The 27,566-nt window shown below is 45.3% G+C and overlaps 1 protein-coding gene across 1 annotated transcript in view; it reads right to left on the reverse strand.

Annotated features, from left to right (window-relative positions):
• LOC142246772 (uncharacterized) overlaps positions 1 to 27,566 on the reverse strand; it is a 55,905-nt gene that overhangs the window by 12,374 nt on the left and 15,965 nt on the right. The window contains exons 2-6 of the mRNA XM_075319823.1: positions 24,628 to 24,957; positions 21,948 to 22,241; positions 20,628 to 20,732; positions 20,163 to 20,525; positions 10,694 to 11,005 (exon numbers count right to left, since the gene is read on the reverse strand). Of these exons, the coding sequence (XP_075175938.1) occupies positions 10,694 to 11,005; positions 20,163 to 20,525; positions 20,628 to 20,732; positions 21,948 to 22,241; positions 24,628 to 24,957 (1,404 nt within the window). The remainder of the gene's footprint in view (positions 1 to 10,693; positions 11,006 to 20,162; positions 20,526 to 20,627; positions 20,733 to 21,947; positions 22,242 to 24,627; positions 24,958 to 27,566) is intronic.

Raw genomic sequence — 27,566 nt, forward strand, 5'->3', positions numbered from 1 at the left:
ATGGAGCCTAATAAGAGGGAACGGAGGAAAGCTGAGGAGAATTATTTTTTCCTGGATTACTAAAGGATAGGCACAAATCTACAAGGATAGGCACAATACTACAAGGATGAGCACAATACTACAGGGCACAAGGATGAGAATAATATTACGAGGATGGCATAATACTACAAGGATGAGCACAATACTACTGGGCACAATACTACAAGGATGGGCACAATACTACAAGGATGGGCACAATACTACAAAGGATGAGCACAATACTACAAGGATGAGCACAATACTACTGGGCACAATACTACAAAGGATGAGCACAATACTACTGGGCACAAGAATGCGGACAATACTACAGGGTACAAGGATGGGCACAATACTACAAAGGATGAGCACAATACTACAAGGATGAGTATAATATTACTGGGCACAATACTACAAAGGATGAGCACAATACTACAAAGGATAAGCACAATACTACTGAGCGCAAGAATGAGGACAATACTACAGGGTACAAGGATGGGCACAATACTACAAGGATGAGCAAAATACTACTGGGCACAAGAATGCGGACAATACTACAAGATACAAGGATGGGCACAATACTACAAGAATGGCCACAATACTACAAGGATGGGCACAATACTACAAAGGTGGGCACAATACTACAAGGATGTGCAGAATACTACAAGGATGGTGAAATACTACAAGGATAGGCACAATGCTACTGGGCACAATACTACAAGGATGAGCACAATACTACTGGGCACAAGACTGTGGACAATACTACAGGGTTCAAGGATGGGCATAATACTACAAGGATGGGCACAATACTACAAGGATGGGCACAATACTACAAGGATGAGCACAATACTACAAGGATGGGCAAAATACTACAAGGATGGGTACAATGCTAGTAGGCACAATACTACAAGGATGGGCACAATACTACAAGGATGAGCACAATACTACAAGGATGTGCAGAATACTACAAGGATGGTGAAATACTACAAGGATAGGCACAATGCTACTGGGCACAATACTACAAGGATGAGCACAATACTACTGGGCACAAGACTGTGGACAATACTACAGGGTTCAAGGATGGGCATAATACTACAAGGATGGGCACAATACTACAAGGATGGGCACAATACTACAAGGATGAGCACAATACTACAAGGATGGGCAAAATACTACAAGGATGGGTACAATGCTAGTAGGCACAATACTACAAGGATGGGCACAATACTACAAGGATGAGCACAATACTACAAGGATGGGCACAATACTACAAGGATGAGCACAATACTACTGGGCACAACACTACTAGGATGAGCACAATAATACTGGCCACAATTACTGGGCACAATACTACAAGGATGGGCACAATACTACTGGGCACAAGAATGAGGACAATACTACAGGATACAAGGATGGGCACAATACTACAAGAATGGGCACAATACTACAAGGATGAGCACAATACTACAAGGATAGGCACAATACTACAAGGATGAGCACAATACTAAAAGGATGGACACAATGATACAAGGATGGGCACAATACCACAAGAATGGGCACAATACTACAAGGATGGGCACAATGGTACTGGGCACAATACTAAAAGGCTGGGCACAATACTACAAGGATGGGCACAATACTACAAGGATGGGCACAATACTACAAAGGATGAGCACAATACTACAAGGATGAGCACAATACTACTGAGCACAAGAATGCGGCAATACTACAGGGTACAAGGATGGGCACAATACTACAAAGGATGAGCACAATACTACAAGGATGAGTATAATATTACTGGGCACAATACTACAAAGGATGAGCACAATACTACAAAGGATAAGCACAATACTACTGAGCGCAAGAATGAGGACAATACTACAGGGTACAAGGATGGGCACAATACTACAAGAATGAGCAAAATACTACTGGGCACAAGAATGTGGACAATACTACAAGATACAAGGATGGGCACAATACTACAAGAATGGCCACAATACTACAAGGATGAGCACAATACTACAAGGATGAGCACAATATTACTGGGCACAATACTACAAAGGTGGGCACAATACTACAAGGATGAGCAGAATACTACAAGGATGGTGAAATACTACAAGGATAGGCACAATGCTACTGGGCACAATACTACAAGGATGAGCAGAATACTACAAGGATGGTGAAATACTACAAGGATAGGCACAATGCTACTGGGCACAATACTACAAGGATGAGCACAATACTACTGGGCACAAGACTATGGACAATACTACAGGGTTCAAGGATGGGCATAATACTACAAGGATGGGCACAATACTACAAGGATGAGCACAATACTACAAGGATGGGCAAAATACTACAAGGATGGGTACAATGCTACTGGGCACAATACTACAAGGATGGGCACAATACTACAAGGATGAGTACAATACTACAAGGATGGGCACAATACTACAAGGATGAGCACAATACTACTGGGCACAATACTACTAGGATGAGCACAATAATACTGGCCACAATTACTGGGCACAATACTACAAGGATGGGCAAAATACTACTGGGCACAAGAATGAGGACAATACTACAGGATACAAGGATGGGCACAATACTACAAGAATGGGCACAATACTACAAGGATGAGCACAATACTTCAAGGATAGGCACAATACTACAAGGATGAGCACAATACTAAAAGGATGGACACAATGATACAAGGATGGGCACAATACTACAAGAATGGGCACAATACTACAAGGATGAGCACAATACTACAAGGATAGGCACAATACTACAAGGATGGACACAATGATACAAGGATGGGCACAATACTACAAGGATGGGCACAATGGTACTGGGCACAATACTACAAGGATGGGAACAATACTACAAGGATGAGCTCAATACTATTGGGCACAATACTACAAGGATGAGCACAATACTACTGGGCACAATACTACTGGGCACAATACTAAAAGAATGAGCACAATAATACTGGGCACAATTACTGGGCACAATACTACAAGGATGGGCACAATACTATAAGGATGAGCACAATACTACTGGGCACAATACTACAAGGATGGGCACAATACTACAAGGATGAGCACAATACTACTGGGCACAATACTACAAGGATGAGCAAAATACTACTGAGCACAATACTACAAGGATGGGCACAATACTAATGGGCACAAGGATGAGCAAAATACTACAAGGATGACTAAAAGGATGGGCACAATACTACAGGGCACAAGGATGGGCACAATACTACTGGGCACAATACCACAAGGATGGGCACAAAACTACAGGGCACAATACCACAAGGATGGGCACAATACTACAAGGATGGGCACAATAGAACAAGAATGGGCACAATACTACAGGGCACAATACCACAAGGATGGGCACAATACTACAAGGATGGGCACAATAGAACAAGGATGGGCACAATACTACAGGGCACAATACCACAAGGATGGGCACAATAGAACAAGGATGGGCACAATACTACAGGGCACAAGGATGGGCACAATACTATAAGGACAGGGAACATTGCTACAGGGCACACAGATGGGGACATTACTACAAGATGTTGGCTATGATTACTATATGATGCTGTTAATTGTATAACAATATTGCAAGGTGATAAAATGTAAAAAAAAATCAAAATAAAGCATGACTTTTTTTGCCATTAAAAATGCTTTATAAATATAACCTTAACTAATTAAAAAAGTGCAGGTTTGTCATAATAAACAAAACAAATGTTAAGAAAAAGTGATCCAAAGGTGTGTAGAAAAAACCATGGAATCACTAAAAATGTCACGTTGTCCTGCAAAGAATGCGGCCCCTCTCAATTTTTTTTCTATGTGCAGCCCATACACCCAGCTGAGTTTGAGACCCCTGATCTATACTGTTTGGCTATGTGCGCACGTTGCGTTTTTTTTCTGCAGCGTTTCAGTGCCAAATTGCATGCGTTCTGCTTCCCCAGCAAAGTCTATGAGAAGTCTGAAAATTCAATGCGCACGCTGCGTTTTTAAACGCAGCGTTTGGGATGCCAAAAATCGCTGCGGGAAAAAAAAGCAGCCTGTCACTTCGTTTGTGCGTTATAGCTGTGTTCTCCACCCATTGAAATCAATGATGTGGGTCAAAACGCAACCAAAATGCACTGGGACTGCATTTTTGTTACATTCCGCATGCTTTTTTGACAAACAAAATGCAAGTCTTTTCAGTCTCTCTCTGTCGATGTCGGTCAATCTCCCTCTGTCTGTTGGTCGGTCTGTTTCTCGGTCAGTTGGTCGCTCTGTCCGTCTCTGTCTGTCTGTCGGTCTCTCCCTCTCTCTCATACTCACCGATCACTGGCGCGGCGCTGCACGGCTGTCACAAAGCTCCGGCGGCTTGTCCTCTTTTGAACATGCCGGCCACTCATTATTCCATCTTGTATTCCCCGATTTCCCCGCCCACCGGCGCCTATGATTGGTTGCAGTGAGACAGCTGTCACTCACCGTGAGGGCATGTCTGATTGCAACCAATCACAGCTGCCGGTGGGTGGGTCTATATCGTGCAGTAAAATAAATAAATAAAAAAAACGATGTGCGCCCCCCCCCCGCCACAATTTTGATACCAGCCAGGGTAAAGCCATACTTCTGAATGCTAGTATTCTCAGGATGGGGAGCTCCACGTTATGGGGAGTCCCCCAGCCTAACAATATCAGCCAGCAGCCACCCGGAATTGCCGCATCCATTAGATGCGACAGTCCCGGGACTCTACCCGGCTCAACCCGAATTGCTCTGGTGCGGTGGCAATCAGGGTAATAAGGAGTTAATGGCAGCAGCCCATAGCTACCACTAAGTCCTAGGTTAATCATGGCAGGCGTCTCCCCGAGATACCTTCCATAATTAACCTGTAAGTTAAAGAAAATAAACACATACACCCGAAAAAATCCTTTATTTGGAATAAAAGACAAAAAAACACCCTCTTTCACCACTTTATTAATCCCCAAATACCCCTCCAGGTCCGATGTAATCCACACGAGGTCCCACGACGTTTCCAGCTTTGCTACATGAAGCTGACAGCGAGCGGCCACAGACCTCGACTGCTCTCTGTCAGCTCCACGCAGAAACCAAAGTGAGTCGCACGATCAGCGATGACGTCACTCAGGTTACTTGCGGCCACCGCTGGATCCTCCAACTGTGACAGCAAGTCGCCCGAGTGACTGAAGTGAGCTGCGAGTCACCTGAGTGATGGCACCGCTGATTGCGCTGCTCACTTCAGTCACTCAGGGGATTAGCGGTCATCGGTGAGTCCTTCATGGGTGACCGCTAATCAGGACGCAACATACAGACAAAGCCAGGGGATGACAATGAAGTCGGGTGAAGTTCATCCGAGTTCATTCTCATTGCGCGACTCTGTCTGTGTCTGCAGTCAGCAGGCATGTGACAGGGCTGAATTGCCGTGGAACCGCACTGACAAAAATGCATCCAAAATGCATGGAAAATGCATCCAAAATGCGTGCGTTTTGGATACATTTTTTTTCTACAAACGCAATGTTTACATTTGTCCAGTCTGCCAGAGGGTGCGTTCTTTTCTGCACTGCACAGAACGCAACATGCACATATACCATTTGTAAGGTTTAGCCTGGGCACTCCATATGTATAGTTATCAGCAAGGAGAAAACTTATTTCATCTCACCTGAGTCTCTGATAGACGGCTCCAGGATTCTTATATAACCCCATATATCTCTCCTCTCACCTGAGTCACTGATAGACGGCTCCAGGATTCTTATATAACCTCATATATCTCTCCTCTCACCTGAGTCTCTGATAGACGGCTCCAGGATTCTTATATAACCCCATATATCTCTCCTCTCACCTGAGTCTCTGATAGATGGCTCCAGGATTCTTATATAATCCCATATATCTCTCCTGTCACCTGAGTCTCTGATAGACGGCTCCAGGATTCTTATATAACCTCCATATATCTCTCCTCTCACCTGAGTCTCTGATAGACAGCTCCAGGATTCTTATATAACCCCATATATCTCTCCTCTCACCTGAGTCTCTCATAGACGGCCCCAGGATTCTTATATAACCTCCATATATCTCTCCTCTCACCTGAGTCTCTGATAGATGACTCCAGGATTCTTATATAACCCCATATATCTCTCCTCTCACCTGAGTCTCTGATAGATGGCTCCAGGATTCTTATATAACCCCATATATCTCTCCTCTCACCTGAGTCTCTGATAGACGGCTCCAGGATTCTTATATAACCCCATATATCTCTCCTCTCACCTGAGTCTCTGATAGAGGACTCCAGGATTCTTATATAACCCCATATATCTCTCCTCTCACCTGAGTCTCTGATAGACGGCTCCAGGATTCTTATATAACCCCATATATCTCTCCTCTCGCCTGAGTCTCTGATAGATGGCCCCAGGATTCTTATATAACCCCATATATCTCTCCTCTCACCTGAGTCTCTGATAGACGGCCCCAGGATTCTTATATAACCTCCATATATCTCTCCTCTCACCTGAGTCTCTGATAGACATCTCCCGGGATTCTTATATAACCCCATATAGCTCTCCTCTCACCTGAGTCTCTCATAGACGGCCCCAGGATTCTTATATAACCTCCATATATCTCTCCTCTCACCTGAGTCTCTGATAGACGGCTCCAGAATTCTTATATAACCCCATATATCTCTCCTCTCACCTGAGTCTCTGATAGACGGCTCCAGGATTCTTATATAACCCCATATATCTCTCCTCTCACCTGAGTCTCTCATAGACAGCTCCAGGATTCTTATATAACCAAATATATCTCTCCTCTCACCTGAGTCTCTGATAGACGGCTCCAGGATTCTTATATAACCCCATATATCTCTCCTCTCACCTGAGTCTCTGATAGATGGCTCCAAGATTCTTATATAACCCCATATATCTCTCCTCTCACCTGAGTCTCTGATAGATGGCTCCAGGATTCTTATATAACCCCATATATCTCTCCTCTCACCTGAGTCTCTGATAGACGGCTCCAGGATTCTTATATAACCCCATATATCTCTCCTCTCACCTGAGTCTCTGATAGATGGCTCCGGGAGTCTTATATAACCCCATATATCTCTCCTCTCACCTGAGTCTCTGATAGACGGCTCCAGGATTCTTGTATAACCCCATATATCATTCCTCTCACCTGAGTCTCTGATAGACGGCTCCAGGATTCTTATATAACCCCATATATCTCTCCTTTCACCTGAGTCTCTGATAGACGGCTCCGGGAGTCTTATATAACCCCATATATCTCTCCTCTCACCTGAGTCTCTGATAGACAGCTCCGGGATTCTTATATAACCCCATATATCTCTCCTCTCACCTGAGTCTCTGATAGACGGCTCCAGGATTCTTATGTAATCCCATATATCTCTCCTCTCACCTGAGTCTCTGATAGATGGCTCCAGGATTCTTATATAACCCCATATATCTCTCCTCTCACCGGAGTCTTTGATAGACAGCTCCAGGGATTCTTATATAACCCCATATATCTCTCCTCTCACCTGAGTCTCTGATAGACGGCTCCAGGATTCTTATATAACCCCATATATCTCTCCTCTCGCCTGAGTCTCTGACAGACGGCCCCAGGATTCTTATATAACCCCATATATCTCTCCTCTCGCCTGAGTCTCTGATAGATGGCTCCAGGATTCTTATATAACCCCATATATCTCTCCTCTCGCCTGAGTCTCTGATAGACGGCCCCAGGATTCTTATATAACCCCATATATCTCTCCTCTCGCCTGAGTCTCTGATAGACAGCTCCAGGATTCTTATATAACCAAATATATCTCTCCTCTCACCTGAGTCTCTGATAGATGGCTCCAGGATTTTTATATAACCCCATATATCTCTCCTCTCACCTGAGTCTCTGATAGACGGCTCCAGGATTCTTGTATAACCCCATATATCTCTCCTCTCACCTGAGTCTCTGATAGACGGCTCCAGGATTCTTATATAACCCCATATATCTCTCCTCTCACCTGAGTCTCTGATAGACGGCTCCAGGATTCTTATATAACCCCATATATCTCTCCTCTCGCCTGAGTCTCTGATAGACGGCCCCAGGATTCTTATATAACCCCATATATCTCTCCTCTCGCCTGAGTCTCTGATAGATGGCTCCAGGATTCTTATATAACCCCATATATCTCTCCTCTCACCTGAGTCTCTGATAGACGGCTCCAGGATTCTTATATAACCCCATATATCTCTCCTCTCGCCTGAGTCTCTGATAGATGGCTCCAGGATTCTTATATAACCCCATATATCTCTCCTCTCACCTGAGTCTCTGATAGACGGCTCCAGGATTCTTATATAACCCCATATATCTCTCCTCTCGCCTGAGTCTCTGATAGACGGCCCCAGGATTCTTATATAACCCCATATATCTCTCCTCTCACCTGAGTCTCTGATAGACGGCCCCAGGATTCTTATATAACCCCATATATCTCTCCTCTCACCTGAGTCTCTGATAGACGGCTCCAGGATTCTTATATAACCCCATATATCTCTCCTCTCACCTGAGTCTCTGATAGACATCTCCCGGGATTCTTATATAACCCCATATATCTCTCCTCTCACCTGAGTCTCTGATAGACATCTCCCGGGATTCTTATATAACCCCATATATCTCTCCTCTCACCTGAGTCTCTGATAGACGGCCCCAGGATTCTTATATAACCTCCATATATCTCTCCTCTCACCTGAGTCTCTGATAGACGGCTCCAGGATTCTTATATAACCCCATATATCTCTCCTCTCACCTGAGTCTCTGATAGACGGCTCCAGGATTCTTATATAACCTCATATATCTCTCCTCTCATCTGAGTCTCTGATAGACGGCTCCAGGATTCTTATATAACCTTATATATCTCTCCTCTCACCTGAGTCTCTGATAGACGGCTCCAGGATTCTTATATAACCCCATATATCTCTCCTCTCACCTGAGTCTCTGATAGACGGCTCCAGGATTCTTATATAACCCCATATATCTCTCCTCTCACCGGAGTCTCTGATAGATGGCTCCAGGATTCTTATATAACCCCATATATCTCTCCTCTCACCTGAGTCTCTGATAGATGGCTCCGGGAGTCTTATATAACCCCATATATCTCTCCTCTCACCTGAGTCTCTGATAGACGGCTCCAGGATTCTTGTATAACCCCATATATCTCTCCTCTCACCTGAGTCTCTGATAGACGGCTCCAGGATTCTTATATAACCCCATATATCTCTCCTTTCACCTGAGTCTCTGATAGATGGCTCCGGGAGTCTTATATAACCCCATATATCTCTCCTCTCACCTGAGTCTCTGATAGACGGCTCCGGGATTCTTATATAACCCCATATATCTCTCCTCTCACCTGAGTCTCTGATAGACGGCTCCAGGATTCTTATGTAATCCCATATATCTCTCCTCTCACCTGAGTCTCTGATAGACGGCTCCAGGATTCTTATATTACCCCATATATCTCTCCTCTCACCTGAGTCTCTGATAGATGGCTCCAGGATTCTTATATTACCCCATATATCTCTCCTCTCACCTGAGTCTCTGATAGATGGCTCCAGGATTCTTATATAACCCCATATATCTCTCCTCTCACCTGAGTCTCTGATAGACAGCTCCAGGATTCTTATATAACCCCATATATCTCTCCTCTCACATGAGTCTCTGATAGATGGCTCCAGGATTCTTATATAACCCCATATATCTCTCCTCTCACCTGAGTCTCTGATAGACAGCTCCAGGATTCTTATATAACCCCATATATCTCTCCTCTCACCTGAGTCTCTGATAGATGGCTCCAGGATTCTTATATAACCCCATATATCTCTCCTCTCACCTGAGTCTCTGATAGACGGCTCCAGGATTCTTATATAACCCCATATATCTCTCCTCTCACCTGAGTCTCTGATAGACAGCTCCAGGATTCTTATATAACCCCATATATCTCTCCTCTCACCTGAGTCTCTGATAGATGCCTCCAGGATTCTTATATAACCCCATATATCTCTCCTCTCACCTGAGTCTCTGATAGACAGCTCCAGGATTCTTATATAACCCCATATATCTCTCCTCTCACCTGAGTCTCTGATAGACGGCTCCAAGATTCTTATATAACCCCATATATCTCTCCTCTCACCTGAGTCTCTGATAGACGGCTCCAGGATTCTTATATAACCCCCATATGTCTCTCCTCTCACCTGAGTCTCTGATAGACGGCTCCAGGATTCTTATATAATCCCATATATCTCTCCTCTCACCTGAGTCTCTGATAGACAGCTCCAGGATTCTTATATAATCCCATATATCTCTCCTCTCACCTGAGTCTCTGATAGACGGCTCCAGGATTCTTATATAACCCCATATATCTCTCCTCTCATCTGAGTCTCTGATAGACGGCTCCAGGATTCTTATATAACCCCATATATCTCTCCCCTCACCTGAGTCTCTGATAGACGGCTCCAGGATTCTTATATAACCCCATATATCTCTCCTCTCACCTGAGTCTCTGATAGATGGCTCCAGGATTCTTATATAACCCCATATATCTCTCCTCTCACCTGAGTCTCTGATAGATGGCTCCAGGATTCTTATATAACCCCATATATCTCTCCTCTCACCTGAGTCTCTCATAGACAGTTCCTGGAATTCTGGTTCCTCCATAGATTCATGCTCCCAGGTCACTCGTACTCTGAATCCTGGATCCTTGTGACGATCCTCAGGAATAACGACCTCACTGGAGACGTTGTAGCTTTTGTCAGGATTCTCTGATATGGATTCAGTGGATGATACAGCTTTTTCTATTCCTTCCTCTCCACATGTCCAGGTAATCGTGATGCTTTTTGGATAAACGTTTTCCAAGTTGAGTAAATATTTAATCTCTCCACAGACAAACAGACTTCTCATTACAGATTGTGGCTTGTTGGGCTTTCCTGAAATGTAAAGCAAAGAGTAATGTATTTCCTCGCATCTCAAATAATTATTCATCCTCAAAACTGTTACATTTTATTGCTTATTGATAGCAATGGAGGTAAAGAGTGACCACCATCTTTTTTTTTTTAAAAAAAGGGATAAAAGGGATGGGCTGTTTGTAGTTATATAAAGAATATTGTCAACCTTGATATATATTGTATTGTGATGATGCCATGATCTGTTATAACTATATTGTACCTACTAAAATTTGTTTGATTAAAAAAAATTAAAAACAAAAAAAAACAACCTGGTCACATGAATTTCCAGGCGAGTACAATTATGGTGATACCAAAGTTGTATAGTTTTTTAATATTAGTTGTTAAAAAAAACAAAAACAAAAAAACATGGGAGAGTATCACCATTTTATGAAAATTTTAATTTTTTTATTTTTATGGCAATGTGGCTGTCGGGATTTGTTTTTTGTGTGGATCTGACATTTAAATTGATATTATTTTACAGTACATACAATGTTTTGGGTAACCTGAGTTGAGTACATTTTTATATAATAATAATAATAATAATAATAATAATATATTATCCTTCCTTTACAAAATTTGGCGCCACTGCTTAAACACTCGGATGTTTCCCATTATTATGAAGCATTTACTCCCATTGTTGAGGAAAATAAAAGACCTTGCACAGCACGCTGAAAACTAAGGTTCTGTGGACCAGAGCACACTTGCCAACCCTCTCAGCTACTTTTTCTAGACAAAGGGTGATTGTCATGTTATGAAATGTGTGTGACAGGGTATGCGACAGAGCAGTAAGGGACGCCAGGCCGATGAACAATCCAAAGGGATTTATTGGAACCACAAAGATAAAGCACCAAACATAAATATAGTTCCTTAAAGTCTGCAAGGAGTCCACAAGAAAACAGATCCGGGGCGGCTCCTGGTATTCCAACGCCAGGGAAAATATGGCAATGGTCCTTATATGAGTGAACAACAAAACATAATCCCATGTGGCCACTGATCTTCAATCTGTAACAGTCCATACACAGGCAATAGGATCCAGCCTCAGCCATAGATCCTAATGCGTCTCCAGCCGAGATCCAACTAACTGACCTAACATGGGTCTCATTGTTCTCTTCTCCTGGGATCAGCCCCTTAGGTGGGCAGAAGGGCGCACCTCCCCTTGGACATTTGATACAAAAAAGGACTTGAAAGGACTTTAGAGGTTGTGGATTGGAGTAGTCCCATGCTGAGAAGAATAAATAATCTTCCACCAGAAGCAGTACAAAGGAGTGACAGACTATTACACCATAAGCACAGTCGGGGGAGGGACAATGTGTTAGTTGGACAACATAAAAATAAACAAGTTTACAATTGAATTGACTGCTCTAGCTGCTGGAGTTCTCCTCCTGATATGAGAGCTTTTGTCTTACCTTGGTTTCTGCTCATTGCTAAGGAAACCAACCACAACAGCCTGACCACATACAGTAGCTACATTTCAGTCAAAGGAATTAATTCATGAGATCCTAGCCACCTCTCTCCAGCCTATTAAGGGTGCTTTACACGCTGTGACATCGCTACCGATATATTGTCGGGGTCACGTCGTTAGTGACGCACATCCGGCGGAGGTAGCGACATTGCAGCATGTGACACCAAGGAGCGACGATCAACGATCGCAAAATCGTTCAAAAACGGTGATTGTTGACACGTCACTCCTTTCCTTAATATCGCTGTTGCCACAGGTACGATGTTTTTCGTCGTTCCTGCGGCATCACACATCACTATGTGTGACACCGCAGGAACGACGAGCATGTGTGACACCGCAGGAACGCAATCGCTAGCGATGTCACAGTGTGTAAAGCACCCTTTAATTTCTACGGAGCAGTTATTGCTGCACATTTCTCCCTCCATGTCACCTCCTGATGCTCAGCTGTTATCAGTCATACATCGTCACAAATCCATGATGGCCACCTGTAAAGGCCCCTTTACACACTGAGACTTTCCAGCGATCCCACCAGCGATCCCAACCTGGCCGGGATCGCTACAAAGTCTCTGGTGAGCTGTCAAACAGGCAGACCTGGCCAACGACGCAACAGCGATCCGGACCTGCAGAACGACCTAGCTAGTCATTGGGGACGTTGTAAGGCCAGCGACTTTGTTAGCGACTTCCCTTTCAAAAAGCTGCTTCATGCCGCGGCTCTGTCTGTGTGCCGTGTACTGATTAGCGGTCACCGGTGAAGGATTCACCGGTGACCGCTAATCCCCCGAGTGACTGAAGTGTTACCCATGCTCTCATACTCACCGATCCCCGATCACCGGCGCTGCACGGCGTTCACATTGCTCCGGTGACTTTTTCTAATTTGAAAAAGCCGCCCGCTCATTAAACAATCTCATATTCCCTGCTTTCCCCGCCCACCGGCGCCTATGATTGGTTGCAGTGAGACACGCCCCCACGCTGAGTGACAGGTGTCTCACTGCACCCAATCACAGCAGCCGGTGGGCGTGTCACTATGGAGTATAGAAATAAATAAATAAATAAATAATTAAAAAAAACGGCGTGCGGTTCCCCCCAAATTTAATACCAGCCAGATAAAGCCATACGGCTGAAGGCTGGTATTCTCAGGATGGGGAGCTCCACGTTATGGGGAGCCCCCCAGCCTAACAATATCAGTCAGCAGCCGCCCAGAATGGCCGCATACATTAGATGCGACAGTTCTGGGACTGTACCCGGCTCTTCCCGATTTGCCATGGTGCGTTGGCAAATCGGGGTAATAAGGAGTTATTGGCAGCCCATAGCTGCCAATAACTCCTAGATTAATCATGTCAGGCGTCTCCCTGAGATACCTTCCATGATTAATCTGTAAATTACAGTAAATAAACACACACACCTGAAAAATCCTTTAATTAGAAATTTAGAAATAAAAAACACAAACACATTCCCTGGTTCACCAATTTAATCAGCCCCAAAAAGCCCTCCATGTCCGGCGGAATCCAGGATGGTCCAGCGTCGCTTCCAGCTCTGCTGCATGAAGGTGACAGGAGCAGCAGAAGACACCGCCGCTCCTGTCACCTCCACGCAGCAAATGAAGAGAGCCGCGTGATCGGCTGAGCTGTCAATGAGGTTACCTGGAACCAGCGGTGGATGCAGCGGTGGCCGCGGGTAACCTCAGTGACAGCTCAGCTGATCGCGCTACTCACCGCCGCTCCTGTCAGCTCCACGCAGCTAATGAAGGGAATAGCGCGATCAGCTGAGCTGTCACTGAGGTTACTCGCGGCCACCGCTGCATCCACCGCTGGATCCAGGTAACTTCAGTGACAGCTCAGCTGATCGCACTTCTCACCTCAGTTGCTGCGTGGAGCTGACAGGAGCGGCGGTGTCTTCTGCAGCTCCTGTCACCTTCATGCAGCAGAGCTGGAAGCGACGCTAGACCATCCTGGATTCCGCCGGACATGGAGGGCTTTTTGGGGCTGATTAAATTGGTGAACCAGGGAATGTGTTTGTGTTTTTTATTTCTAATAAAGGATTTTTCAGGTGTGTGTATTTATTTACTGTAATTTACAGATTAATCATGGAAGGTGTCTCGGGGAGACGCCTGACATGATTAATCTAGGAGTTATTGGCAGCTATGGGCTGCCAATAACTCCTTATTACCCCGATTTGCCAACGCACCAGGGCAAATTGGGAAGAGCCGGGTACTGTCCCAGAACAGTCGCATCTAATGTATGCGGCCATTCTGGGCGGCTTCTGACTGATATTGTTAGGCTGGGGGGCTCCCCATAACGTGGAGCTCCCCATCCTGAGAATACCAGCCTTCAGCCGTATGGCTTTATCTGGCTGGTATTAAATTTGGGGGGAACCGCACGCCGTTTTTTTTAATTATTTATTTATTTATTTATATACTCCACAGTGACACGCCCACCGGCTGCTGTGATTGGGTGCAGTGAGACACCTGTCACTCAGCGTGGGGGCGTGTCTCACTGCAACCAATCATAGGCGCCGGTGGGCGGGGAAAGCAGGGAATACGAGATTGTTTAATGAGCGGCCGGCTTTTTCAAATTAGAAAAAGCCGCCGGAGCAATGTGAACGCCGTGCAGCGCCGGTGATCGGGGATCGGTGAGTATGACAGCAGGGGGGACACTTCAGTCACTCGGGGGATTAGCGGTCACCGGTGAATCCTTCACCGGTGACCGCTAATCAGTACATGGCACACAGACAGAGCCGCGGCATGAAGCAGCTTTTTGAAAGGGAAGTCGCTAACGAAGTCGCTGTAAAGTCCCCTTTACACACTGAGACTTTCTAGCGATCATGCTGCACAGCGGGAAACAAAGGACCAAAGAATGGTCCTGAATGATTTGTAGCGATCAGCAACTTCACAGCAGGGGCCAGGTCGCTGATGTGTTTCACACACTAAGGCTGTGTGCCCACGCTAGAATGTCCCTGCGGATTTTTTTGCCTGAAAATCCGCGACTTTCGCGGCAAATCCGCACCCGCGGATTTGCCGCGGATTTACCGCGGATTTGCCGCGGATTTTGATGCGGATTTTTTTTTTTTTTTTTCCCCATTCAAAGCCAAAAATCCGCACCAAATCTGCACCAAACAATTGACATGCTGCAGATTTTTCCGGATCAAAATCCGCGGCAAATCCGCCGCGGAAAAATCCGCAGCATGGGCACAGCATTTCCAAAATGCCATTGAAATGGCTTGGAAGTGCTGCTGCTGCAGATTTTCGGCAAATCCGCGGTAAATCCGCGGCAAAATCCGCGGTAAATCCGCGGTAAATCCTGTAGCGTGGGCACATAGCCTAAAACACCAAAAAGGAGCCAAGACAAATGATATGTGCACACACAGAATGTGGTGAGCATTCCTCATAAAGATGGCTGCAGCCGAGGTGCAAGATGCTGATGTCACAGCCACTCAACCTCCACACTAGGGGGGAGGGGCGGCTGCTTAGCATAAGACATGCACACTAATAAGGCTTGCACTGGGAGCCCATCATATAATGAGTGAAATGCACAGTGTCTGAACTGTGACCTATAAATGACGCCAGAAACCCAGGTCAGGCGGGCTAAACAGCACTATATAGGTGCATCTCGCACGGATACACGAGACGCACAGTGTCTGAATAATGGCCTATAAATGACGCACAACACCAGGTCCAGGCGGGTCAGTTAGCACTATGAGTACATAACACATGACAGGCTCACCATTTAACCACCTGAATTCAAAAGGTCCACACACATCCTGCAAAAATGGATAAAATGTGCCATACCTCAAATAGTGAGATATTAGTTTATATTTTGGCCCAAAATATGTAAGCTCGCAATCCGTTCGTCAAGGATTCTCACAATCGCAAGTCCCTACACTGAATTAGTTAGAAAAACCACAAAGAACTATATCAAAAAAACACCAAAAAGGAGCCAAGACAAATGATATGTGCATGTTTCACACACTGCAATGTCGCTGGGGAGGTCGCTATTACGTCACAAAACCGGTGACGTTACAGCGATGTCGTTTGCGATGTTGCAGTGTGTAAAGCCACCTTAAGCTGGTGTCACACATAACGACGACGACAACGACGTCGCTGCTACGTCACCATTTTCTGTGACGTTGCAGCGACGTCCCGTCGCTGTCGCTGTGTGTGACATCCAGCAACGACCTGGCCCCTGCTGTGAGGTCGCCGGTCGTTGCTGAATGTCCAGCTTCATTTTTTGGTCGTCACTCTGCCGCTGTGACACACACATCGCTGTGTGTGACAGCGAGAGAGCGACGAAATGAAGCGATCAGGAGCCGGCACTGGCAGCTGCGGTAAGCTGTAACCAGCGTAAACATCGGGTAACCAAGGGAAGACCTTTCCCTGGTTACCCGATGTTTACGCTGGTTACCAGCCTCCGCTCTTGCTGCCAGTGCCGGCTCCTGCACTGTGACATGTGGCTGCAGTACGCATCGGGTAATTAACCCGATGTATACTGTAGCAAGGAGAGCAAGGAGCCAGCGCTAAGCAGTGCGCGCGGCTCCCTGCTCTCTGCACTGTGACATGTAGCTGCAGCACACATCGGGTTAATTAACCCGATGTGTGCTGCAGGAGAGCAAGGAGCCAGCGCTAAGCGCGGCTCCCTGCTCTCTGAACTGTGACATGTAGCTGCAGCACACATCGGGTTAATTAACCCGATGTGTGCTGCAGGAGAGCAAGGAGCCAGCGCTAAGCGCGGCTCCCTGCTCTCTGAACATGTAGCACAGCGACCTTATGATCGCTGCTTCTGCTGTGTTTGACAGCTAAGCAGCGATCATAACAGCGACTTACAAGGTCGCTGTTACGTCACCGAAAATGGTGACGTAACAGCGACGTCGTTGTCGCTGTCGTTTAGTGTGACACCAGCTTTAAGGCTGAATAGCCAAAAGCATGATTACGAATTACTGAATTACTTTCCCCATTACATCCTTAGCAGTGTTCTTGTTCAAAGTATGGCTATGTGCACACGGTGCGTTTTTCTCAGCGTTTTTGCGCGTTTTTCGGGTGCGTTTTTGGCCTCAAAACTGCATGACTTTGCTTCCCCAGCAAAGTCTATGAGTTTTCATTTTTGCTGTCCCCACACAGCGTTTTTTTTCAGCTGCGTTTTTGTGGTGACCACAAAAACGCAGCATGTCAATTATTCCCGCGTTTTTCACTGCGCTTTTCATCCATTGAGTTCAATGGGATGTTGAAAGACGCAATGAGAAACGCAAATAGCTGCGTTTTGGTGCGTTTCTAAGACCAAAAACGCAGCTATAAGCGCAGGAGGTGGGTAGTAAAGTGACGTGTACAGGAAGAGGATTCCTTCTGTCAGTATAGACAGAAGCATGAATCCTCCCGGTACCGTCACCGCCGCGTCCATCTCCCGTCCTGTGCATGTCAGCTGCCGTGCGGCGCCATGTCTGGGCGGGAGGTGGAAGCGGCTGCGAAAACAAAAGTTAACAGTAGAATAAAAAAAAAAAAAGTTATACTCACCTGTCTGCAGCCTCGCGGTGCCATGCCCGCTCCCAGCTCCTGTCACCGCTCCCGCTCCGGCTGTGTGCAGTCTCCCCGGGGCAGGACCTTGCTTGCAGGACCTGGCGATGGATCACCTGATGCAGTCACCTGATGCATCAGCTGATCGAGTCTCGGGCTGACGCGGGCGCCCGGCCGGTATCAGCGGATGCGTCAGGAGACTTCATCCCTGATTACCGGCAGCTGCTGCAGCGATCGGACAGGATCAGACTCCCGCCCCATTGCTCCGGGAGCTGCCGGTAATTCAGCACATAAGTGAGTATTATTTTTTTTTTTTTTCTACTGATGCATCTGCTGATTGTATAATCGGCGTTTATACACTCAGCTGATGTGTGATGGGATTCACATCCTTGAACCTGACAGATCATCTGATCGGTATGCTTTCCAGCAAACCGATCAGATGATATTGGATCCTGATTGGACGGCGCGGGACCCTGACCCAGGATTACTGCGGAGGGGGGTTTATTTCAATAAAGATGGAGTCACTAATTGTGTTGTGTTTTATTTCTAATAAAAATATTTTTCTGTGTTGTGTTTTTTTTTATCTTTACTAGAAATTCATGGTGGCCATGTCTAATATTGGCGTGACACCATGAATTTCGGGCTTAGGGCTAGCTGATAATATACAGCTAGCCCTAACTCCATTATTACCTGGCTAGCCACCCGGCATCAGGGCAGCCAGAAGAGTTGGATACAGCGCCAGAAGATGGCGCTTCTATGAAAGCGCCATTTTCTGGGGTGGCTGCGGGACTGCAATTCACAGCGGGGGTGCCCAGAAAGCATGGGCACCCTGCACTGTGGATTCCAATCCCCAGCTGCCTAGTTGTACCCGGCTGGACTCAAAAATGGGGCGAAGCTCACGTCATTTTTTTTTTAAAATTATTTCATGAAATTCATGAAATAATTTAAAAAAAAAGGGCTTCCCTATATTTTTGGTTCCCAGCCGGGTACAAATAGGCAGCTGGGGGTTGGGGGCAGCCCGTACCTGCCTGCTGTACCCGGCTAGCATACAAAAATATGGCGAAGCCCACGTCATTTTTTTTTTTTGGGGGGCAAAGAAATCCTGCATACAGTCCTGGAAGGAGGATGCTGAGCCTTGTAGTTCGACAGCTGCTGTCTGCTCTCCTGCATACACTATTGGATGGAGGATGCTGAGCCTTGTAGTTCGACAGCTGCTGTCTGCTCTCCTGCATACACTATTGGATCGAGGATGCTGAGACTTGTAGTTCTGCAGCTGTCTGCTCTTCTGCATACACTAGTGGAGAATGAAGAACACATTGAAGAAGGAAATGACATCAGACCTTTTTTTTTTGTTCACTGATAAAAAACGCATAAGGACGCAGTGAGCAAAAACGCAGCAAAACGCAGCAAAAAAACGCACCAAATCGCGGCAAAACGCGTGCGTTTTTTGCCGCGTTTTTTCGACGCAGGTGCGTTTTTGTGCGTTTTTAGCGGCCAAAAACGCACAAAAACGCAGCGTCAAAAAAACGCAGCGTGTGCACATAGCCTAACTGTTATCCTTATATACAAATTTAGAGATAACTGTGTGGACTTTAGACCAAGCACACATTAGAGAAGAATGTTTCACATTCAGGTCTACAGAACAATGCTACTCAGCCAGAATAGTTTGATAGGTATGTTCTCCCTGTGTTTGTGTAGATTTCCTCTGGGTTTCTCTGGTTTCCTCACATAGTCGAGAGACAGATGGTCCTGTTCTCCCCGAGTTTGTTTGGGTTTCCGCCAGGTTCTCAGGTTTTCTCCCACAATCCAAAGTGATAGTGAATTCAGATTTTGAGCCCCAATGTGGACACTGATGATTATGTCTGTACAGTGCTGTGGTATTTATGGCGCTCTATAAGCGAGTAAAATAATTAAATATATCCAGTCTCATTGAAAATCTTAGAAGTTTTAGCTGAACTGGTTTCCAATGACATACTGATCTATGTACAATACTGTAGTGGCAAGGTAGTATATTCTCAGCAGCCAAACTGACAGCGGGATAGTTCCCGGTAGTGGTCATGCCACGTCATTCTCCAATGTAATCCTTTTTCAAAAAAGTTGCATAATAATTTAAGTATGTGCAGCTGTCTAGTTTTTATGGAACATATAAATACATATATCAAAGAGTCAGGATATCTCACCATAAATCCTCTTGCGGTGAAACGTCTTCTCAGCCTTATGGTGACCGGAGACCCCTCTACAGATGAATGTCGCGTCTTTATGTCTCTCCATATGGGGGATGAAGCTCAGTGATGATGAATACTGACGTCCCTCCCGTTGTGATCTGATCACGTAGGACGTATCCAGTAAACTCTCCTTCTCTTCTTCTGGATGTCCTCTCATCTGAGACGTCTGGATCTCCTGCTCCTCTCCAGCTCTTCTTATCAGCCAAGTCACACACAGATCCTCAGGGGCGTCATCTACTGTACAGTACAGGACGGCCTCCTCTCCAGCAATCAGCTTAGGAGGACCCTTAATGTCTCTGAGTATTATTGGTCCAATATCTGTAAGAAAAGCAGGAAGATGTTTAGATGTTTCTTTAAAATTCCATTAAAATTTATCTTGAAGTCATAAATATGAATTTTACATATGAGCAATGATATTACCTTTTCCCTTCTTTCGTATTTTCATCCACCAAATACCAAATATGATAATTAGCAAGATAAGCACAATGATAGAACAGGCAGCAATGATTCCAGCAGAGGTTCCTTCTGTGAATTTAAAGAGTAAAGTGACATGGAGGGAACTGGAAGAAAATGGGATCCAGCCCAGGACAACAACAAACTCAGTCATACGCGTAAACAAAGACCTCATTCTTTCAGGTTACATTATAGGAAACAATCTGGGAGGAATAAAAAGAACAAAGCTCTGCAAAATTTGTATTTTACCCATGCAGATATAGCAGTAGAATCTGCAAATTTATACTGAAACCTGCGGCAGAAGTTTCATCACACATCAAATCATTCTGAGCATGCAGCAACTTCCACATTGTTACGTCACCACCGGAGTCCGCTCCAGCGACTTCTACTCCGATCGCCAGGCTACACCGTGTTCCTGCCGTGGATGGTGCTGGTGATGGGTGAGGAGTTGATGCCAGCGGCGCCGGTGGGCGCAGGCTTCGCTCATCCACTGGGCTGGGTTTCCTTGGGATCTGCAGTACCTCTGGCTGACTGTGGGTGGCATGTGTCTTCCAGCTGAAGTTACCATCATTCAGCTACAACCAATGGGAAGACACCATACCCTTTTTAATTCCCCTCTTGTCTGCTGACCACTGCCAGAGATAATTCTGATATTCTGGTTCCTGTTCTGCCCTGTTCTTAGTGATTCTTGTGTTCTGACTTCTGCGTGTTTCCTGACTACACTTCTGCCTGCTGTTTATGTACCTCGCTGCCCGATCCGGATTTGACCTCTGCTACGTTTTCTGATTACGTCCTTGCCTGCTGATTCTGTCCCTGTTCTGCTATTCCTGGTTTGACCCTGCCTGACTACTACTCTCATCGGACTGCGGCCTTCCACAGGTAGTGATCTCCAGGGCCCTGTGTAATTCCAAATCCCTATATAGGGGTTAAAGGGTTTCAGGGTTCTGGGGGTCCTGCTTGGTGAGTGGCTTCCCTCTAGCCTGTCCATTACAGCCCGTCTGAGTCTGTGGATCCAGGCAGGCGTTACACACATGCTTTAATAAAGAAAAGTACGTTACTTACACAACAGAAAGCATATACAGACAATGTAACACCAAAAAAACAACTGTCCAAAAGATCAAGAATAAAACTACTATAATACTGCCCCTATGTACAGTAATATAACTACACTAATACAGATAACAATAGAGCATGTTATTCTATTTTTCCTGGTGCTGTATAATTACACAATACTGTGAGGACAACGGAAATCACATGGAGAGTCGCCGCCATCATCATCATCAGTACCTTCATCGACGAGGAGCAGGTCCTCCTGTAGAGGCTGATGGAGGGAGGCATGGTGGACCGTGCAGGACAAGGTCTTGGCCTCTGGAGTTGGCGTGAATGTCACAGAGCTCCTCACATTGTAGGTCCCGTCTTTATTTTCCTCTACTTTTCCAAGAAATGAATTGTTTTGGATTTTTCCATCTAAAGTCCATGATATTTCTATATCCGGTGGAAAGAAGCCGGAGGCCTCACAGAGCAGGGTGTTCTCACTTTCTTTACGGACAGGTTTATTAGGTAGTGTGACCACTGGCCTGACTGTGAGGAAAACAAATGTATGTCAGTCCCTAATTAGAAGGCAATCATTCAGCAGGTTCTATGTAATCTGAGGGCAGCATAATGTAGGCCTGATAGAGTGAATACCGAAAAAAAATCTGAATTGTTTTTAATATAAATCAAAATATGGGAAGTGAATAAAAGATTGTCCAAAATATAAAGCAAAATTATGGATTATGCAGAGGATGTGTCATAAATGGATTACAGTTATAGTTTTTAAGTAGAGGCATGTGTCATCACACCCAAAATATATTTTTTATCACTTAGATTTTATGCACATGTTAAAAAGAAATGGCACAAATATGGTAAGTAAAATATAAAGAAAAAAAATACTTGAACATAAGTGAACATTCAATGGAGAGATGCCTCTCAGGCTATATGTAAAAAACAGTAAATGATTAGTCTAAATACACATAGTAATATACATAGTATAGTAATACAAATAAAAAGAGTTCTAGGGGAAAAACGCAAGTAAAAATCCATCAAAACCGCGCATATTTTATGTAGCATTTTCCTTCCAACAATCTGGTTTTTGCTAATTTGCTCCAAATATGTAACATACTGTGATGGAGTAAGGCCTCTTTCACACATCCTTGCAAAACACACACGTTTTGCATGGTCCGTGGTGTAGGTGCGTATGTGTGTCTGTGTGTGTGCTCAGCATGTGCTGTCAGTGTGCTATCCATGTGACATCTGGATAGCACACTGACAGCATGAACTTCTATACTCACCTGTCATTGTGCTGATGTCTTCAGCGCTGCTGCTGCTTCCGGGTCCTCGGTGCAGTGAATATGCAATGAGCATAATGAACGGGGGGTAGGAAGCAAGGGACAGCAGCGCCAAAGACAGCAGCGGTGGAGACAGGTGAGTATAGAAAAGCATTATATTTCAAAGGCACGTGTTTTTTTCGGTACATGTCACACTGATGTCACACGGATCACATCAGTGTGCGGGCAGTGTGATATCAGTGCTGCCGGAGGACATGTTTACGTGTGGAGCACATGGACGCAAGTATGCTCCACACGGATGGATGTTTGCGCAGACCCATTGATTTTTTTTTTTTTTTTAAGACCCATTGATTTTAATGGGTCTACGTCTGTACATGTCTCCGGTACGTGTGAAAACGTACGTCACACGTACCGGAAACACAGACGTGTGAAGGGGGCCTTACTCATTCTGCTTGTTCTCAAGGTAATGACAGGCGCACTTTCATTTAAAAGGTCCGGCAGATTTATTTTAACAGCACATAAATCTCTCTCCAGCAACATAACACAAAGCCTTTTTTTCCGGCTTCAAGGCACATAACATGGTTTTCAGTCTGTTTCACTCACGGTATGCCTGCTCAGGTTCGGATACAACTTCTCCCCAGAAGTATAACAACGGAGGTATCTAAGCCTCCACTCACTGACACCAGTCAGTATATTCAGCCCCTCTCTCAGAGATTCCATCCTGGAAGTATAACAACCTCCACACACTGACTGTCATAAGTGCGTCCCACTCGGTGGAGACCTCGGAGGAGTCTGGAATCAGAAGGTCACAACGCCTTGTTGCTGGCAGATCCACTACTGATAATTACATGACATTTTCTTGATTGTAGAGCTATAAGGGTTAAGCACCCTTTCCTGTCTGACTGCTGGCTGTAGCAGGTGCAGCTCTATTGCTATCACCCCCCTTCACTATTTAAAGTCATGTGCCTGATCAGCTGATGCCAGTAATAGAAACTCAATCCTCATTTCTATGTGGTCTACTATGGAAGGAGCCTGGCTTTTTTGTCGTTTGCAGCTGTGGTGTATTGAAGCTGCTTTGAGTGTTTTCCTTTTAGTGTCTATTATCCCTGTTTTCCTACCCTGGTGTTTCTGTATTGTAGAGGTGAGACTAGTGCTCTTGTTGGCCTGCTCACTAGTTAGGGTGAATTTAGGGCAAGTGAGGGCATAGGAACGTGATCGGCAGCGGGGTGAAAGAAGCCGTGAAAGGATGTCAGTGAGTACATGGTACAGCGGTGACCCAGGGCCCTCTGTTGTATTGTGGCCCCTATATGTTGTGGCACCTGCTGGGAAGTTTTCTGATACCTGGTAAAACCCCACTTGTCACTATGTGACACTGACCATGTGTCAAACAAATACACCATTTTAAAATATAAGAAACACTCATGGGCAGATTTATGTGGATATCCAGACCTGTCCGTCTTTCCAGCTATTCATAAAACCTGTCCCTGGAATGCTCTATGTCTTGTGGCACTAGAGGTACCGGAGCAGACATCCAGGTTGACATCACTTCTGTGATACCTACCAGCCACCATCTTACAGTGCACATACCCTGAAAGTGTTTTATAAAATGTCATACTCCATGCAGTTTATTATTACTGTACCTTGTACCTCTAATACGATGTCCTTTTGTATTTGGTCTGGACTATAAACCACCAGACATGAATAGGTCCCACCATCAGAGAGGGTCACTTTGTCCAATGTGAGTGAAGCATTTCCATCTTTTGTTGCCTCTCCATCGAATGTCGCCTTTGGGTCTTTTTTTATACCTTTATTGTCATACACCAGAATCTGCCTTCCCTTAAAACTCCACAATATCGCCAGGTATTTAGGATCAAGAGGTAATTTATTGATGGAGAAGGAGCACGGAAGAACCACGGAGGAGCCATTAAGTACCCACTGAGGAGACGGAGCAAAGACTTCTAGTCCTGAAACTTTAGAGAGATGTGAATTAGTAAATAATCAGGATCACCAAACAGGTTAAAATCCAAAAAGGCCATATAAGCGAGGGATTTATTATTTTTGTGTACTTCCAATAAATATCACAGACTGTGCTTTGCCAGCTTTGAGTAAATGTCTCTCAAGAAGCTGCAGCTTTTTTCTTTCTTTAAATGAAAATTACTTAGACGTAAAATCTTTAACAGAACCCAGCAGCCCTCTTTGGGGAAGAAGATCTCATATTGTTACAGTCATCAAGCCCAAAATCTTCGAGTACAATCCTCTGCTATATTAAGTATTCTGGAAATCATACAGTATGTCTTCCTATCTTGCATAAGTGACAAGCCATTGTCTACCAAATGACTTAAAAAACTATCTGCACTTCACATAACCTGTAGAAAGCCGTGTAGAAAGGCATAGCCGTGTAGAAAGGCATAGCCGTGGAGACAGGCATAGCCGTGGAGAAAGGCATAGCCGTGGAGAAAGGCATAGCCGTTTAGAAAGGCATAGCTGTGTAGAAAGGCATATCCGTGTAGAAAGGCATAGCCGTGTAGAAAGGCAGAGCCGTGGAGAAAGGCATAGCCGTGTAGAAAGACATAGCCGTGTAGAAAGGCATAGCCGTGGAGACAGGCATAGCCGTGGAGAAAGGCATAGCCGTGTAGAAAGGCATAGCCGTGTAGAAAGGCATAGCCATGGAGACAGGCATAGCCGTGGAGAAAGGCATAGCCGTGTAGAAAGCCATAGCCGTGTAGAAAGGCATAGCCATGTAGAAAGCCATAGCCGTGGAGAAAGGCATATCCATGTAGAAAGGCATAGCCGTGTAGAAAGGCATATCCATTGAGAAAGGCATAGCCGTTGAGAAAGGCATAGCCGTGGAGAAAGGCATAGCCGTACTACTCTCTTTCCCCACAACTGCTTTTGGAGCATATATTGTATAGGTTCAGGAATTGTCCAGATTCTCATACTCTAACTTCTGATCCGCTTTCTACAATTGGTCAGTTCCTGTTCCTTTGCATCCTACCAGCATTATAGAAGCAAGAACTGGCTTTCCTTCACTTCCCAGCATGCACTGCTCATGCCATTGTGTAATTCCTTGGCAGCCCTGAAGTGAAGCCCGCCACCTTATTATGGTTGCATGTAAACAGGTAGACAGAGCAAGAAAGAAAAATGCCCCACTTTCCATAAAAATTGACAAAGCCCTGTACCCACTCCCTCTGTAGAGAAATAAAGAACCTCCCTCAATTCCTGTAGAGAGATAGAGAATTGACTTTACTTCCTGGAGAGAGATAAAGATCCACCCTCACTTCCTGTACAGATAAAGATCTGCCTCACTTCTTGTACAGATAAAGATCCACCCTCACTTCCTGTAGAGATAAAGATCCACCCTCACTTCCTGTAGAGAGATAAAGAATTGACTTTACTTCCTGGAGAGATATAAAGAACCAGCCTCACTTCCTGGAGAGAGATAAAGAACCACCTTCACTTCCTGTAGAGGGATAAAGAACCACCCTCACTTCCTGTAGAGGGATAAAGAACCACCCTCACTTCCTGTAGAGGGATAAAGAACCACCCTCACTTCCTGTAGAGGGATAAAGAACCACCCTCACTTCCTGTAGAGATAAAGAACCGACCTCACTTCCTGTACAGATAAAGAACCACCTTCACTTCCTGTAGAGAGATAAAGAACCACCCTCACTTCTTGTAGAAAGATAAAGAACTGCCCTCACTTCCTGTAGTGAGATAAAGAACCACCCTCACTTCCTGTAGAGGGATAAAGAACCACCTTCACTTCCTGTAGAGGGATAAATAACCACCCTCACTTCCTGTAGAGGGATAAAGAACCACCCTCACTTCCTGTAGAGAGATAAAGAAACACCCTCACTTCCTGTAGAGAGATAAAGAGCCACCCTCACTTCCTATAGCGAGATAAAGAACCACCTTCACTTCCTGTAGAGGGATAAAGAACCACCCTCACTTCCTGTAGAAAGATAAAGAACCACCTTCACTTCCTGTAGAGGGATAAAGAACCACCCTCACTTCCTGTAGAGAGATAAAGAGCCACCCTCACTTCCTGTAGAAAGATAAAGAACCACCCTCACTTCCTGTAGAGGGATAAAGAACCGCCCTCACTTCCTGTAGAGATAAAGAACCACCCTCACTTCCTGTAGAGGGATAAAGAACCACCCTCACTTCCTGTAGAGAGATAAAAAACCACCCTCACTTACTGTAGAGAGATAAAAAACCACCTTCACTTTCTGTAGTGGGAAAAAGAACCACCCTCACTTCCTGTAGAGAGATAAAGAACTGCCCTCACTTCCTGTAGAGAGATAAAGATCCGCCCTCACTTCCTGTAGAGAGATAAAGAACTGCCCTCACTTCCTATAGAGAGATAAAGAACCACCCTCACTTCCTGTAGAGGGATAAAGAACCGCCCTCACTTCCTGTAGAGAGATAAAGAACCACCTTCACTTCCTGTAGAGGGATAAAGAACCGCCCTCACTTCCTGTAGAAAGATAAAGAGCCACCCTCACTTCCTATAGAGCAGGGGTGGGGAACCTCCGGCCCGCGGGCCGTATAAGGCCCGCCATGCCCTTTTATGTGGCCC

The sequence above is a fragment of the Anomaloglossus baeobatrachus genome, chromosome 7 (genome assembly GCF_048569485.1).
Source record: "Anomaloglossus baeobatrachus isolate aAnoBae1 chromosome 7, aAnoBae1.hap1, whole genome shotgun sequence".
Taxonomy (NCBI): Eukaryota; Metazoa; Chordata; class Amphibia; order Anura; family Aromobatidae; genus Anomaloglossus; species Anomaloglossus baeobatrachus.